Genomic DNA, 18,594 nt, shown 5'->3' on the forward strand with positions numbered 1-18,594 from the left:
GGAATAAAATTAGGGCCTAACCCTAACCTGGTATACATACTACGTTCCGGAGTCCGTCATCTTGGTTCACATACTACTGGAGCGCCGATTTGTTAGTTTTACCTCCAGCCACATACAAGGTTTGTCCATGCCATTTCCTCCGTGGACTAGATTTTAATTGACAAAGATATTTTATAGGCATATTTGAATTGTTGACTTCCATACATTATGTCATTAATTGGCAATTTTCATCATTTTCGAGAAAATCTTAATATGTTTATTTTACGATAATTGTATATATTTTAGTGTGTTGACGTCTGCCGATAAGAATAAATGTATATCCAGTGTCACTTGAGTCCATATTCAGTCATGAGATTAGCGTGAGGAAAAGTATGATTATTACAAGCTTGGAACCGAATGCTTGGTATCCGTCAGGCATAATCAACAACATTAGGAATATGATCGTACTACACCAGGCGTGTGCAACCGGCAGCGAGGGAATCCCATTAAGACAAACCTCAACCCTCAGATCTAGCCTTGTTAAGGTGTGGGGCGGCTGTATGAGGACTCCATATGATTGACCTTCACCATAAGATCTAGCCTTTATTGGGGGTTTTCCTTATGATAAACCCTAACCCTACGATATAGCCTTGTGGTTGTGTGTGTGTGTGTGTGGGGGGGGGGGATCACGGTTTTACACCTTGGAAGTTCAGGGAGTTCTGTACGTGTCAACCAACACGTACTGACCTCGAAAAGGATTTTGGTGTCACGGTTTTCCTAACCTAATTAAAAAATAAATTTCATTAAGGCTTATTTCACTTTACGTAAAATACTCGAGATCAACTTGGCTTCTGAAATACTTGTTTGTTTGGAGATCGTGACGAACACTTTTTACAACATGAAATTCCAGATTCAGACGACAGAGTTTCCTAAATGAGGGAACCCGTTGTTAGTGAGTTCGACACCAAAGGGAGTCCGTTCTTAAAATTTTGAATTAGAACCTTTTTAATTTGTCTTTAATGTAAAATATATTTATTCAAAAAAGAAAAAGAAAATCTATTACATGGCTTGCATTGGATGTTTCCCCGAGCACTGAGTTTCTCGTTTATATTCGTAACAATGACCAATCAGCAAAAATTCAACGATGACGTAACAATTCTAATTTTTGCTGCCGCTTAGACATTTCGTTCTCTCAGACAGATAATAAAACATGGTTGTGAACATTGCCTCATTTTCGCGGTTTTGCATGTTATTTGTCAGTTTACAGTTGTATTTTTTTAAATTAGTTGTAAATGGAGTATTTTAATTGACCTTATGTTTTCCGATAAAGTTTAGTCTAGTCGCAATAATCAAATTAAAAATTATTTTCGCAAATACTGCGATAGACAATGCTGAAAATGGCTATTAATACCTCGGAGCGTTGCGTGTTTGTATATTTTCATAAAAATGATGGTATTGAACAACATGCAAACTAGTTTGTAAACTTTCACTCTCCAAAACACTCAAAATAAATCCAAAAAATTTCGCAATAGTTAAATATGAGGAGAATTTTTTCCGAGTCAAAGGTCGGGAAACATCCACAGAAATGAATTAAATCAATTCCCCCAATATCCAACTATCCGTTCATGCATGGTTGAATATATATTCGGTGAACACTGAATCTCAAGTGATTTATTTAATCACATGTAATTATTAAGCTGCTTAAAAGGTTTCGACGGAAATTTACAGAAATAACTAAAATATTTACAATATAAATCATGAGAAAGTAATAATCACCTATTAAGCGGTATATAATATAAATAAATTGAATTCCGATTGGAAGGAGCCATCACGCGGACATTAATTTAGATATAATCTTATTTGATGATGGTACAAAGTGCCGCCGGCTAAGTTTGCGGTTGAAAAAATATTCAGTGAAATAAGGCGCTGGTTGAAAATATCATTATTTTGTTGTTGCTGTAATTGCGTATTAATTACATCATGTTACGCAGTAACGTACTTTTAGTGTTGTTTATGAGATTTATCTGCTCCACATCGGAAGATAAGTGTTGCATCTTACTTCAGTAACTAGATAGCGCTGTGTATTCTGCACTAACCCATGGCTTATTGGTCTTTCTCACTTTCCTAGATCTGTGTTTGTGTGTATTCCAGTTCTAGTTTTGTTAGAAATGTGATTATATTCTACCTACTAATGATAATAACAACGCCGTATCTACACATCAATCTGAGGGTAATCTGAAGGCGCTTTTTGGGAAACTAATGTACGTTTTCTGGGAGGCAATTTTGCACACAAACCGTCCACAGGCCAGATTTTGTTTGAAAAAATGTAAAAAATCATAATACATTACAATTTTTTGACACAGATAGATATCAGTTAAAAATGCGAAGTAACAGGCGATATAGCCCAAATTATGTAAAAATATTTTCAAAGACTTAAATAAACGAACGAGAATACCGCACAGAGACCGAAGACTTATCGATCGAAAGTTAAGGGATCCCCCAAAACAGCGCTCCTACTCCACAGTAAATCCTTGTGTCCCATCACTAATTAATTAATAACTCGCTAATTATACGACATAATTCGCCCAAAATCAACAGGCTTCTGGTCCGAGATAAAAGAACATGCAAAATCTGGATCAGATTCAATCTCGCTTTCGTGAGATATCGCGTGCATCTAACAGATAGACAGACAGACAGACAGACAAACAGACAGACAGACAGACAGACAGACAGACAGACAGACAGACAGACAGACAGACAGACAGACTAACAGACAGACAGACAAATACCTATCAACTTACTTACCGAATAAAATCGATAATTAATAACTGCCAACGGGTAAATCTTCGGCAAAAAATAGGTCAGGACAATACGAAACGTATAGACAGAAAACTCTTCTTGACGCCGTGGAAAATAAATTTCACAAATCAAAGCAAGATGCGCAGCAAAGTATTGTTAATATTGCTTATTTATGAAAAACGATGATTTTTAAAAATTAGTGGTTAGCGCCCGTTCTTGCAGCAATTCAAAAACTCCCACGACCAGTTTTCTTCGCTATCAATATTTGGGCTATTATAAAAGGGTAATTAAGTTGTGATAAACCTTTAAAATATTACTTTTTTGATGCAATATTCTAAGTGAGTAATTATTCCTCAGTTACATATAATGAATAATAAGAACACACAAAAACCTACAATATACATATATAATATATCTTGACTGAATATCATACAAAATCAAATGGGAATTCCAACGTTTTTCATTAAGAGTGTACGGCCTCTCGTCCGACTGGCTACTTGTCAACGTCCAGTATTGGGTTAGTTATCCAGTCATTTTTTTCAGAAGCATGACCTTGATGGTGGACGAAACCGTAACCGACCGGCAGCTACGCAACCCTCTCGCACAACTATTCCCGCATGGGATTCGAACCTGCGAACCCACGTAGGGCAATCAGAGTCTCGGGAGCGAGCTCATTTCAACGATCAGCACAACGCCGCGCTGCTGGTGTAACTTTATTTATAGTAATGTCTGCGGTTCCTTCACGATTTCCTCCTCCGTCGCTAAAATCAGATTTGCAGACTTGTTTATGCTGTGAACTATGCAGAAGTTGAAATAACGCAATAATGGAACTGACTATTATCTATTAGAATGCGACATGTTTGCAGTAGAAACACAATACGATGAGAAAACTGTAACTTTGTATAAAGAAACAAACTTAGACCAAATTGAATCACCAGAGTAGAATTAAATAACAAACTTATTTTTAGTATAATTGCAAATTGCTGATGTGTTTGAGATTGGGCGAATTTCAGAAAAGCTAAGGCTACCTACGTAATTCCCACCACTAATCGCCTGCTTTCGGTATAAATAAGAGTCAAATCATGTTTTTCTCGACGCCGTAAATAAACAAGTTTTATACGATAGATTGGTTTATTTGGGTTTCAATATATTCTCGTAAACTTCAAATCAATTACTGTCATTCAGCATTCAAATAGAACGGTTTATTGAAGACCATCTAAATATTACAGATTGAGTTATACCTATATTCTATATGAATGTATCTTGAATTTCAGTAGCAATCAAGTTAACGATGACACGCCCATTAATACTTCGTCAGACAATTTTCGTTCTGAAGTTAAATGTTGGATTTTTTTTATTGATATGCAGGACGACGCGATGTTCCAGGAAGGCCAGTTTATCTATATTCCGAATACGGAATTACCGGAATTTGAACTTCAACATAATCAAATCATCAAGACCAACTAGGGCGTTATCAGAGAAAACGATTATAGCATTGATTGTAGCATAAAATGAATGTATTGTTCTTTTGAAAAATTTTTTGCAGAAAACCAGCACATGTGTCGCGAAGAAGGCGGATTCATTTATAATAGAAAGTGTTTTTGGGTCATAATTGATGTCGCTTCGCTATTCACAAGTGCACAGGCAAAAGAAAAATGCAAGGAATTCGATGCTTTACCCGCCAACATATACGATCTACAACACTTTAACCAACTTTTAAGTTATGGACGTGAAAAGAGACCCGGAGGATCCTATATAGCGCATCTAGGAATGAAGTACGATCCAACTGTAAGACATATTAATTTTTGATCTTTTATTTTAGAATACCGATTTGGAACTCTGTATAAGGCATTTCGTTCTCATATATATTTTTAGATAAATATTGACAAATATTGATTTATATGATAATGCAAACAGCGAGTGCCATAGAATAATTTAAAACTGGTATTAGTCCAGAAAGATGAAATGCACTCATCCTGTATAATGTTATTTAACAAAATTTTTAACCTATAATGATTCCGCCGGCAATACGGATTCATGTAAAGTGAACAATATTTCACGGACAATGCTTTGTTAAAAAAAAATGTCGCCAGATGAGAACAGAACAGGTCACAAATTTGTCACAATTTTGAATTATGAGAAAGACGCAAAAAACAATTTAGAATTTTTTTATTATTTGAATTTCTAGATATTCACACTTAGTAAAGTCCTGAGCTCTGGTTATTTTGATTTGGATGAGAATATCTTTGTAATCAATATTTTTTGGCACTTCAGCTTCAATTCCTTCCTGCTTTTTTTTACTCCCATAAGGAATTTCGGTCCATTCTGTTCGCAACAACTTCTGAATTTTTTTTGTATGGGATGCAAAGTAAAACAAGGTGACCTAGGCCTAAGTTGCACTAAACAAATTTTTAGGCATGTAAGTTTTGGACATTTCATTTCTGATGTTCATGCCCATCATATTGGAACTTAGGACTATCTTTTTTCACTATTTTGGGGTTTTGAGCCATGCTCTACAAGGTGGTGGTCTTGAAATCCTGAATTTCTCAATAATAAAAATTTTAGCTGGACTTAGGCCCACTCTGTTTTTAAATATTTTAGTCCTAAGTCAAGCTAAAATTTTAATTATTCAGAAATTCAGGATTTCAAGACCACCACCTTGTAGAGCAGGGGTCACCAACGCGTTGCCCGCGGGCACCATGTCGCCCGCGAAGACCATATGAGTCGCCCGCAGGTCTGTTCCAAACTAAGTTTAATAACGGCTCTTATAAGTAAGCTACATCAATTAAATTTTGTCCTGCTATTTTAGTATAAATCACACTTATATGGGAACTAGAAATGACACTATATTTATTATTGTAACCATCAACCTTATTTTTATTTGACCTCAGTAATGTGACGGGTCATTTAACACTCTTCCAATTATGACATCACACTGAGATCACTTTCCACGAACCCGCGCTTTTTCGAGTCCGTTGGTTAGCGGAGCAGTAATAATACAATTATTGATTCCAAAGAAAAATCCATTATTTTCACGATGAATGGGAGGTGGATATATTTATACCACCATGAAAACAGCCTGCGTGTGTCTCATTAGTGGGGCGATTTTAGCGACGGCAAAGCGGAAAGATATTTCACATCTTGTCACGTAATCTTCCGCGCTAACTACCCACTGGTCATCACAGTACGGACAGAAAAAGCTTGCGATTCAAATCATACAGTAATCCTATTTTACTAGACCATCGTTTGTTTCAACCTATCCTTTCGAATCAACATTTTTGACATAAACTCAGGATAGGAGGAGATTTACATATTTCTCCCGGGGGAGAAGATAGCCGTTAGGACGGATCAATCATATGACGACCACGGCTTCTCGCCGGTTACCACTCGATGTCGGGTATAGTTAGTTATTTGTTTCCGGAAGCCTGGACTTGATGGCGAAGGAAGCCTTAACCGACCAGTGGTTACGTGAACCACACCACGGCGGCGAGGAGTCCAGCAATCCTTTCGCACATAACTATTCCCGCATGGGATTCTAACCTGCGAACCTAACGCTTAACACGATTGTCCATAGCGCCGCGACTCACTCCACCTGGAACAAACATGGAACACGCCTCACTGATGAAAATCTGCAAGACTCGCTCAGAGTTACATTGTCAAGTTACTCGTCGGAGTATAATACTCTGCAACATTTGATAGTACAACTGTTAAGTTCATTTTATCTTAGACTTGTGCAGAGTGTTGAAAATCAATTTAAAAACACTCAGTTTTGAAATACAAGTGTTATTGATAGAAATTTATTTGCAACGTTGTGATAATCGTTTGATTTCCTGAAGAATCCTAAAGTTTACTAGTGTCTATACTTCACTAAATACCAGTAATTATATCAATAATTGAAGCTCAATCGAACAACTGATATTTTTAGAAGTGTAAATTGAACTGGTAGCCCGCAGCTTAATCTGTACCCAAAAAGTAGCCCTTGGCTTCGAAAAGGTTGGTGACCCCTGTTGTAGAGCATGGCTCAAAATATTAAAAAAAGTCAATTTTCCAAAAATGTGACTTAGGCCCATTCTTTTCTCATCCGGCGATGCAGACAATAGAAAATAAAATTATTTCTGTAGAATGATAAATGTAATTTCATAACAGAACAATGTGTTGAAAAATTACGATGGGTCGAACGCAGTTTTGCCGGATTCGGTGGGGTCGCAGACGCCAGCAAAAAGAAGATTCACCGAAGTAATGATACTTATTGCAACGGACGATGATGAAGGCCTTGGGGTACTCGACATTTCGAGCCGATTTCGTAGTTTTATATGCGAAACTGAACGTAAGTTGTTGCCATTTATGTCATATGCAAACAACTGTAAAAATTGATCAATTAAAAACAAATCTTTTTCGCATGTGATATTTTGCCCCATTTATTCTCCCGATGGTTTTTAATTTTTTGCAATCCCCAGGCTGAAATTCTACAAATTTAATTCTATATTTCTTTAAAAATCAAGCCTGGGGTTTCATGCACAATGATCTCTAGTTTACAAAATCTACAAATAGGTTGTTGTTCTGAATGGCTGATGTTGCGACAAAAAATACGATTGTTTCTAATTATTGGATTAATCAGTTATAAATATTTTGTAATTGAAAATGCAACTGTCGCTTAGAAATCTATTATCTTAATATTTTTCAAGTTTTGTCTGGTTAAATTAAAAAGTTCTTTGTTGACTTTATTATGTAGGTGTATAAATATTCGATTTATGCGCACAACTGCATTATCGCGTTTGCAATTCTGTTCATGTTTTGTGTGACCCAAACCACCAAGGTTTCGCCGGCATATGCTATTGAATCGTGCTATAGGATAATATGGTCATCAAGAAAAATGAAAATACTTCTTTCTGTCGTTTTCACTACAAACACAATTATTCAATTCAACGATTCTCGTCCTATTACAGAACTCAGTTGCTCTTCTCTTCGGATAAATATGGCAACCTAAATAATCACATGTTCCGAAGACTCGCTTACTTGTACGTAAGTATGATAGTACGTGTTATTCAAAATTGTGAAACACTTTTCTTAGTAATTAGCGCCTACTTCATAAAATTAAAATATAAAAATTCAAGGCTTGGTTTATAAGCGTTTTGCTTGTTTAATATTGCAAAAGGCTTATAAACATGAACTTACCTTTAATATATATTTTTCAGAATATCATGCAAACGTGGGTTCCTTGATGATGGAAGCACCAGCATTACATTGACGTGTCAAGATGATCTTGAATGGGATGGAGAAGTAGCAACATGTCTACGTATGATTTTCCTTATTTTAGTTCTAGTACCGAGTTCTCGGAATGTCTGTTTAAACGGATGAATATGCCACCTGCCCATAGTTCCGTTACACAAATTGATGGTGTAATGTACGGCTTGTAGGCGAACAAAATTAGTTACATCTTTTTGGGACAAACACTACTTGAGCCCCCAATTTTTACCTATAAAGTTACTTAGTTGGGGTGTGATTCTCTGTTTTAATGCGTTACCAGAATTTCAATGAACAAGGGAGATTCTTTAGAACGAAACACGATTGCATCTGCATAAGAAAGTTCTGCGACAGAAATGATAATAAAAAAAAAATAATATCTTACTTTAGAGGGTATTATTAGTTTCTTTTCTTAGCTGTCGAGTGTGACGAACTTAGTTTTGATGGACAGCAAGGACTTATGCATTGTACTGGAAATAAATATCAGAATGAATGCAAGTAAGTGGAGTTCCAGCCAACTATCTATTCTAATTAACTAATCTGTGACAGTAATTTTTCTTCAGCTACGTCTGTGATTCCCACAAACAACTCGAAGGAACAAGAAAAAGAATCTGCAAGGAGGACGGAACATGGTCGGAAATACAACCAACCTGTGAAGGTGAGAATGTAAAGTGTTGATTGGAAGATTCGAAACATTCAGTTTTTGTTATATTTATTTCTTTTGTACCAATGAACAATTGAAATCCACCACGTATTTATTAGGTAGAATTTAGGAGACTTTCAAACTGAATATCGTGAACGTATTTTGTTGAAATCGTTTGGCAAATTTTTCTTTTTCTTAAAGTTAGAGCTAAACATTTTTACGATGTTAAATAAATGATATATCATAGTGACCGTTAAAGGTTGTAACACTTGTTGAACTTTTTTACGTTTACATCATTTTTAGGTAATAATTCATTTTTGTTTCAGATGTTATTTGCAAACAAATAGACTTTCCGGCGGAACAAGGAACATTTGATTGTACGGATGGAAACAATTATGCGAGTTACTGCAGGTTTGTTTTTATTGTCTTATACCCAGATGTCATTTATGATTTGATAACGCGTATTAGTTATAACCGGTTGACAAAAAGGCCGTCATCTCTTGTTATTCATTTTATCCTCAAGTGACCTCGTACAAACACGAAAGCCGTTATTAATTTACAATGGAAAAAATTGTAATCGCGAATTGCGAGCTATGTTATAGGTTCAAATCTTTGCCCGAGGCAAATCAGACCAAACGCGTGAAAAAGCGCCATCTACCGCCTCTCTACAAATGAACAAATATATTTATTCAAAAATGTGAAGTAAGTAGAATTATAGACAGGCAAGTAATTTTTTAGACCAAATTGTATTATCTCGAAAAAATTCCTTAGAAATTTTTTGCTAAAACCTCAAAATTTGGTTTTAGTTTGGTTGTGGCAGCATCATACAGACCTAATTGAGGTACCCAGCGGGCCGGATTTGGCCTGCGGGCCGTAGTTTGTCCATGTCAGGTTTAGAGTCTATAGAAGACCTGTTTATCACTCTAACCTGTTATCACTCTATCACGAGTATGTACCACGTGGCTGCGTAGGGGGCTGGCTGTGACAAATACACAACTTCAAAGTGTAATATGACGTCATATTTTTCGTGGTGTGATTTAGAACCTTTGCACATAGACGTAATGTTAGTGCACATCACCTATATTGCGAATACACTACTACCTCTCGCAAATTCTTCAATAAAATGAATATTTTCCCTGGAAATAACTGCAATTTGACATCAGCAAAACTACAATATTCCCTTTTTTTAATAGTTTCTACTGCAAATCTGGATTGCAAAGATGGGGAGCAAAGAAAGTAGTTTGTCTTTGGACAGGAAAATGGTCGGAGGAAACACCTAGTTGCAAAAGTAAGTTTCTTTAATTATTGATATTTAAATGATCAAACAGTTGTTAGCCAGGTCAATTTGATATTAATCTTGGTTTAAATTAGACAGGGCCCGATGAAAAATGATATTTGAACTTATCAGTATTGTAAACTGTAAATTTTTAAAAAAATATATAATGCGAATTATATGACAGTTGTGTCGAGACATTGTTTTGAACAAATAAATTCAAATATTATTCATATCATGTTGTATCAATATATCATAGCCCCATAATCCAATCCGAATATACAATTCTAAATGCGTTCTCTTGAAGTTCGTAATAGAACCATTTGAAAATAACTTTGTGTTTATTTATGTTTTAATGCAACATCCAATTATCGGAGCGGGGAGAGGGGCGGGCTAGTAGTATGTTTAACCTTAATCCTACGATCTAGCATAGCGTTTCGTAGTGGATATCTCAATATGCCTTGTGTGGTCGTTGAGGGCTTGCATGGGATTTCCATATGTTAAACTTAACTTTACGATCTAGCTACGTGTGTGTGTGTGTGTGTAGGGAGAGTTAATGAGAGGGTATCTCCATATCAAAAAAACCTTTTACGGTACAGCTTTGTGTGTGTATTTGGGGTGGGGGGTGATATCTTCTTATGATAAAACTTATCCTTGTAATTCATTCTTCTTCGGCAATATTCACACGATAAATCTAACGATGTAGCCGTTTATGTGTATGTTGGTGCAGGGGGGGGGGGGGGGGGGTAGCTTTGTGGGTGGGGTCTTCATATTATCCCATTTTTTCTTAAAATTCATATCAGTGGCAACTTATTTCACAAAGGTGATATCTCAATATGAATATTTTTGTATTTGTTAAATAATTTTATTTACTAAGCGAGTTCTCAGATTCAAACAAATGATCTCATTTCATTTTTAATATAATTTCATTGAGTCGTGATAATAAACTTAGTAAAATTGTAAAGTTAGCTAAAATTTTATTACAGAAGCGCTTCTATGGATAGTACTTGGTGGATTAGGCAGAAAGCAATGCCCTACAAACTGCTTGAGAAACGCCTGTGGGACTGCACGATGTCCAGCAAATCTCAATGCACAGTGTAGAACATCATGCAATGGTTGCCGAGCTCACTTTTACGATTTTAATCAAGAGGTTACCGAAAATTGTAAGTTTATACTTAATATTTATAATATGATTAAAACCCGATTTTCACGGTGTTACAGAACAGCGTTATAACCTGAAACTTCTGGTTGCGCATGGCTCTGAACTTAGTAGAATATAGTATGCAAATTAGAAAGCTATAGTGTCTGCGGAAACTCTTGATATTTTCTATTACTCATAGCTAACTTGGTTCCAAGTATGTAGTACAAAATATGTGAGATAGAAATCTATAATCTTCGTGTGCTTTATTTTGTGTTTTTAGATTTCCTATTCCTCACAAACTTTTTAAGAATTCCAAGACCATGTCGGATTTTTTAAATACGACTCTTGAAAGTTCAAGACAATGTAATATTATTTGAATACGATTTCCCGTATTGTTAAATATTGAACATAATAAAAAAAAGTATTTTATTGATATTATTTAACCTCGATTTTGTTTATTTAATCCAGGTCAATGTCCACGTGGTTATGTCGTGCCAAACTGTAATCAACAGCAATGTGCAAACTACAGATGCATTACAAACGGCCACCATATATCTTACTACCATGCCAGTCAATACTACAACCCCAACATACTATGTCGTATGAGCAGCTGTGGTGGATGTTTTCCCCAATTCTATGATAGACGTGGACGAAGAATCAATTGCAGACAAATATTGCAATATGTATCAAATCCAGGAATTCCAGGTAATAATAATGTGGCAGGTTTAAACAAAATCAAATGATATATAAATGATTGCTTGAGTTTCGTATTTGAATATCCATTTTGAATAAACAATATCGAATCTTTAAATTATCCTATATCAAACCTATCAAAGCATCTGAAATACATGAATAAATAAACCTTTAGATGACGTCCAGAATCTTTCATTATTTTTGATATTGCAGAAGCGTTGTATTAAACAACTCATTTAAAGTAGCACCTGTGGAAAGGTTTATAATTTTGATGTCTGAAAAAAACATTTTAATATAATTTTACTTTATCACACTTTCAGTGGCAAATGTACCAATTGCCGGATGAGTACTGCAGACTATTGAAGGCAGATCTCAACACAACAACATCATATTAATCTCAAACAGAAATTACCTGATTTAAGCCTGTTATCCGTGTTTACAAAATTTATGGAAGAGGACTTGGAGCATAATTCAAACTTATATTAGCTGATTTATATAAATGCTCATCTCCCAAGCTATAGCTTCAATTTTCACATCCCCAATAAGGCCCAATGTCATGAACTTTTTGTCCATGCCATTCCTCCGTGGAATAGATTTTAACAGACAAAGGTCTCAATAGGCATATTTGAAGTGTTCACTTCAATAAAATTTTTCAATGATTGGGATTTTTTTATCATTTTCTTAATTTGTTTCTTTCACGATAATTGTATATATCAGTGTGTTGACAACTACCAATGAGAATAAATGTATATCCAGTATCACTTGAGTCTAAATTCAGTCATAAGATAGGCGTTAGGGGAAATATGTGTTTTCAAGCTTGGAACCGGATGCACAACATTAGGAATGTGATTGAATTGACGGTTTATCTTGCTCTGCGTAACAATCTAAGAAGAGAGATACCAATGGTGCTTGCGATTTTGCCGCTCATTTCGGGGATCGTCCTACACCAAGGGTGGGCAACCCACTGAGAGGGTAACAGGATATCAATAATATAAATATTTAGGTTGCATCGTCAGGTTGAGGTCTGGAATAGCATTTGCAAATATTTTTGAGATACGTGAACTACACTTGTTAGTCCAACGGGTACTCCCGAAGTATGTGAACAAAGATGGCGGACACCGGAAAGTAGTGCGTACCAGGTTAGGGTTATGCCAGGTACAAACACTACGAAGGTCATTTGTCTAGTACCAGAACTCGTAATAGAACTAAAATAAGAAAAATTGAAATAAAATTATGGCCTAACCCGAACCTGGTACACATATCACGTTCCTCAGATAGTCTTAGAAAGCAGGGTAACAATCCTCAATCCAGCTTCAGTAGACAATCAAATATTTTAACCAAAACCTCTGCAGGAAAATATGTCCATTCACTTTGGACTCGTTTTACATGTTTATGGCATAATTGTGTTTCTCCAGGCTTCGAATGTGAAACATTGTAGCTCAAGTTCTTTCTGTTTTTATTTAGTGGTGGTGTTTCATTGTTGTTTTCGTCCAGCTCAATCTTTGTTTTATTCATGGCTGTTGTGGTATGACTGTATGATGATTAAGAAAAATAAAACTTAACAACCCGTAAAATAAGTTAGGGCAGGATTTATATATTTATCCCAGGGGGGAGGAAAGCCGATAAATATTGCAATTTACCAAAGAAATTTATTTTACAGTGGCATTCGACTCGAGAACTCTGGTCATGTGGCGGCTGACGCAAATTGTTTGATTGATTATAAATTATTATCGATACAAGCATGGTGTGTTTTAACTCATATATCAGTATAGAGTCTATACTATGGAGTCTATAATATAGACTATGTATCTTTAGAGCAGTTTTCCTCAAACTCTTTTAGCCGTCTCTCCATTTGGAAAATTTCACAAACCTCACGCCAAACCATTTTGCTACAAAAAAAGCTTTTGTGATGGACATGGTGCTTTGATTTACGATGGCGCTGTTAGAGAGTTGGTCTCAAAACGTCATTGCTCAGATTTTTGGCATAAAACGCATTGGAGAACAACTTCACTATTCATTGTTGTGTGTACAAAGCCATACTTCCAAAAACTCCCTTTTCCGCTCATTTCGCAATACCTGGTAAAGTCAAACTAAATTTTAAGATAAACTAAAGGCGATAGACGTAAGCTTTCTTGCGCTTCAATGCACTTTATGCCTAAATGTTTACATACCACACGTAAAATTTCAATCAGTTGTTTACTTCATCACTATTGTCTATCGAAAGATTGAGCTATGCAAAAATCGAAGTATACGCCCACAGGTACATCTTGTTGGATTGGCTCAACACTTTTTGTCATTCCCAATCCCCACTGACTACGTCATCTGCAAATTACATCACTGCGAAGTCGCAGTGACCTAATACGGCCCTCCATTCCATACGGAAGGTCGCGCAGACAATCATCCGGAATCGAGCAAGCTATTTTTCCAGTTTTTTTTTTGTCGTAACGATACCGACAAAAGAGAGATCGCTAGCGTTGATAAGTTCCTAACAAAGTGACTATAACACAAGTGAGGACAACCATTGGTAACGTTATAAGCGCTTGTGTGACGTCACACCCGCCATTTTGGGTCCAAAGTTATATCGCTGGATAGATAGCTAAGTTATGTGCAGAGCGTAGGTAGGGTTGCCAACCGTCCTTTATTTCAAAGGACAATCCTTTAATTAAGCTTTTCGGTCCTTGTCATTTTTAGCTAATTGTCCTTTATTCTTTCCAACGTCGTTTGGCCCGATAGTTATAGCGTAAATATATACTACTACGGGTATAGTACTGTGTTTGATATTGTTCCGTTCTTCAAAAATTGCCTCCATTTATGTATTTGCAAGCTTTTAAATATTCTTTTTAATTTCGCTTTGGTCCGGCTCAAATAGCCAAAGAAATAACAATTTTATTAACATTGTTTGGGTCAATGTTAAATAAACATTAAATGAAAAACACGTGAAGATTGTTTTATATAATACCTTTTTAGCTTGTATATAATTTTTATTTCATTGTTTTATATTGTTCTTTCCTGCAAGTTACAAAATAAATGATGACGGTAATCTATGTCCTTTATTAAAACTTTTTTTAGTTGGCAACTCTAAACGTAGGACTGAACTTGCCTAGCACTTCTGATAATTTCCCTACGTGTGTCACATGACATCCCGTGATTATGTGCAGGAAAATTACTGAACCTTACGGTTTAGGATGGTTTTTACAACCACTGGTCGTTTACGACTTCCTTAACCATCAAGTCCATGCGCCTGGAAATTATGACCGATCGACAAATCAGAAACAGGATTGGGGAACTAACCAAATAAATTTTCAAATTCATTGAATTTATTTTTGTGGGTGGAAGTTTGGTATAAAAGATGAATTAAATCAAATAATAAAAACAAAAAAAGAGGATTTTAGGTTGATAAGTTTTGCAAGTGTATAAATATTATACGCATAACAGTATGAAAAAATTTTTTTCTTATTTTTAATTTGATTGGATGGAAATAAAAATAAATTTGATAGTAAGTGCTCAGAACAAGCATTGGAACGAGAATTTAGCAGCACGCCAAGCAAAGCAAAACAATATAAAATTGATCTTACAGCAGTACTAATTATATATGAAATAATATTACAGATGAACTATTTGATAAATTTTGACAGGATTCTATTAATAAACTACAATTATTAAACATTGTTATCCTTTCGTTCAATGTGTGACGCGTAAAGTTTGGTATGAAAATTGTCAAATTAGTTTATCTATTTTATAATTGCACAGTGGAAGTTATATTTATCCCACATTTTACAGTACCACATGAATATATATATATATATGTGAATAAATTAAGGAGTTCCTGCATGTGTGCTCAGAACAAGTACGTAGATGGCAATTCAAATATCAAAGTGAATTAAAAATATATGTGAATAAATTATGGAGTTACAGCATGTGTGCTCACAACAAGTACAAACATGGCAATTCCTTTATCACCGTGTATTGAATGATTGATTACAAAGTATTACAAGAAAATATATGTGAATAGAATATGGAGTTCTACCATGTGTGCCCTGAACAAGTACAAAGATGGCAATTCATTTATCATGGTCAATTAAATGATTCATTATACATTACTACATGAAAATATATGCGAATAAATTGTGGGGTTCCTGCATGAATGTAATAATCTGGAGTGTATAATATATTATCTATTTAACTTGAGCTCTTGCTGCAGTTCTACTAGCATACTGTTTCTCAATAATTTTATTTGTCACTTCTTTTGCGTGAATATTTAACCTTAGAGTGAGGAAACGTTTCAAAATTTTAAAAGCGACATTGTGGCAAGATGGAAATTATATTTCAAGCAGTCAACTTTATCTATCAGAAAAGTAACTGGCGAACATAGAATGCAAGCGCATCTTTGCAGATTCCACAGTCTTGTTTTTTCACTTCTTTGAGCACAGCCCAACGTGTTAAACAATACAAAGCATTCGCTTCACATGTGTCGAAAAAGCCAATGCAGCTCCAAGCAACACCTCCATTGCACTGGATTCGTAGCTTGTTTCTTTTTTAGAGTCGAATTGCTGTTTTCTAAATTTGTTTTGATGAATTCGAGCGAATGGGGTATATCATCGTTCTCGTAGTTTGTTGAGGTCGGAGTGCTCATAAATTGTGAGACGGAAATAGGTTTGACAACCACACGAAATTGCGTAGGTTTGCAATGAATTATTAATTGAAATACGATTTAAATTTCATCATTACTTGCAAAAATAAATTTTCCGAGGCATCTTGCGTTAGGCCTTCCAGCCATGAGAAGAATAACTTCACCATTTAACCGCATAATACCTGCTTTAAAACGTATGCCTTAGGTTTATGACGTTTCGCACTTGCGAGGAAAAGCGATAAGTGTTTTTCATTACGAACGCAGAGCTACTACGTTGCAACACGTAATTGCAAAACGTCGCTGCGTAACAAAGTAATTAAGGAACGTCGCTGTTTAACTCAAGTTGGCGCAGCGGACATATGGAGAATTGGAGAACATTAATTAAAATAGCTTATACAATTTTACTGGTACACTATAAATTCAATCTAATTATACCACTCGCTATCTTTTATATATTATATTATTATACCAAAGCTATCTTTAACCTTTACAAATGTGTCGATATTATATTAGGTTAAAACAAGAAAAAATCGAAGTTTTTTTTATTTAATTGAAAATCAATTCCAAAAAATTTCACGCTTTCACAAAATTTCACAATTTTGCCGATTTTTGTACGATAATTGCGACATTTTATCTTCATCGCATAGTTATTCTCTTAGATTGTCTCTCAAACAATATAAAACTTGTCTAAATATAATGTAAGGTTCCTGAGATAGAAGGTTTCAAAGTTGCATAGCTCACACGGGATAATAGGATAACTATTGCAACTTTCGCAAAACCGCACAATACCAGTATTGTTCCACTAGGAAAATAGCAAAAGAAAAATGCTAAACTTATAGGAATAAAATATAAAACAGTAAAAAATCTCCAAACAAATTAACAAACAAAACCTGATCAGCAGACTGACTTTGTGTATATGTTTTCTGGTGGACAAAACAAATAAACTCTCATTCTCTCCCTCTAAAACAGACTGATTCGGTTCACGAGATTCGTAGGACCCAAAAGGGCGTCCGATATGCATCATTGCACACGGTGTCTCCACTTGGTTTATAGTCACTTTGGTTCCTAATAGTCGGCACAGATGCCATAATTTAGAAAGATCTATGACGCGATTGTGCCGTCGAAGTGACGTAATTTTTGGGTGACGTACTCAGGTGAGGGTTAGGAATATTATATGCAAAAATCATTACGCCCGATAGAAATACTTTGGGGCGCGTACTTCAGGATACCCAAAAAAAAAACATTCACTGTGTAGTAAAGAATACACAGTGATTACAAACGATTTGGCTTGCCTAACGTTTCCAAATTAATTACCAATACCTTCTGACAACCACCAGGTTTAAAATACAATTTACAAAATGAAGAAGTGCAAATAAGTGTATGTACATTATCAGCGTAAATCAAAAGAAGTTAATTTTCAACAGGTAATAAAACTAAAGTCGCAAATGACGTTTGGAATTTGGATAGCTATTTCCCCGAGCATCGAGTTCATTGTTTAAATCTGTAACAATTACACTTTTTAGTTGTGTTTCCAAAAAAATAGTTGTGAATCAAATATCTTACTTGTCATTGTGTCTTCTGAGGATCATTAGTTTAGTCACAATAATCAAAAATCCATACCACAAATGCTGCAATTGACTAGCTTAAAATTAGCTATCAGAAGGCGAAGGTGAGGCACGTTGGGACATGGGGCACAGTGAAAAATCAGCTCTCACGCTAATACTATATTCGTAATCCGGTTCGCGGTTTGATGTTTCAATCCGCCCTTCGGTGAGTTACAACGTCCCCGCAAACGGACAGCGGACGGGTAAAGCGACGCAAGCTATGAGGTGAAATTGGTTTTGAGGGTTTGAAACTAAAATTTCACCGTTCCAGTTTTTTCTTTTTTCTAACTTAGCCTTTTCAACGTGACAAACCATCGTCTGATATATTTCAGCTATAGTCCACTGTGAAATATTTATAACGTTGTCGAGTGGATGTGCCTTCCGAATTTCGCCGTGGGATGATCTGAAGATATTTGTTGATCATGGGGAACAATGGACGGGGTTCAGTGGGACATGCCCTACATGGCACAATTCGACAGTGTTTGATACAACAAGTGCTTAGAGACCTAGAGATGCGTTATAATTTTATGTAACATTATGGTATCTTTCGACTCATGGTTCAATATGAAATATATTCGAGAATCAAAA

General features: G+C 35.6%; 1 protein-coding gene and 1 long non-coding RNA gene across 2 annotated transcripts in view; both read left to right on the forward strand.

Annotated features, from left to right (window-relative positions):
- The first annotated feature begins 3,257 nt into the window (after positions 1-3,257).
- LOC144425879 (uncharacterized) overlaps positions 3,258-18,594 on the forward strand; it is a 40,433-nt gene continuing 25,096 nt past the window's right edge. Inside the window, exons 1-2 of the mRNA XM_078115642.1 lie at positions 3,258-3,295; positions 4,325-4,566. Coding sequence (XP_077971768.1) covers positions 4,336-4,566 — 231 coding nt within the window. The 5' untranslated portion in view covers positions 3,258-3,295; positions 4,325-4,335. The remainder of the gene's footprint in view (positions 3,296-4,324; positions 4,567-18,594) is intronic.
- LOC144425834 (uncharacterized) lies at positions 10,907-12,530 on the forward strand. Its single transcript, XR_013477692.1, has 3 exons — positions 10,907-11,101; positions 11,548-11,784; positions 12,093-12,530. It is a non-coding gene; the product is annotated as an uncharacterized LOC144425834 (long non-coding RNA).

Source organism: Styela clava, chromosome 8, assembly GCF_964204865.1.
Source record: "Styela clava chromosome 8, kaStyClav1.hap1.2, whole genome shotgun sequence".
In the NCBI taxonomy this organism is placed as follows: Eukaryota; Metazoa; Chordata; class Ascidiacea; order Stolidobranchia; family Styelidae; genus Styela; species Styela clava.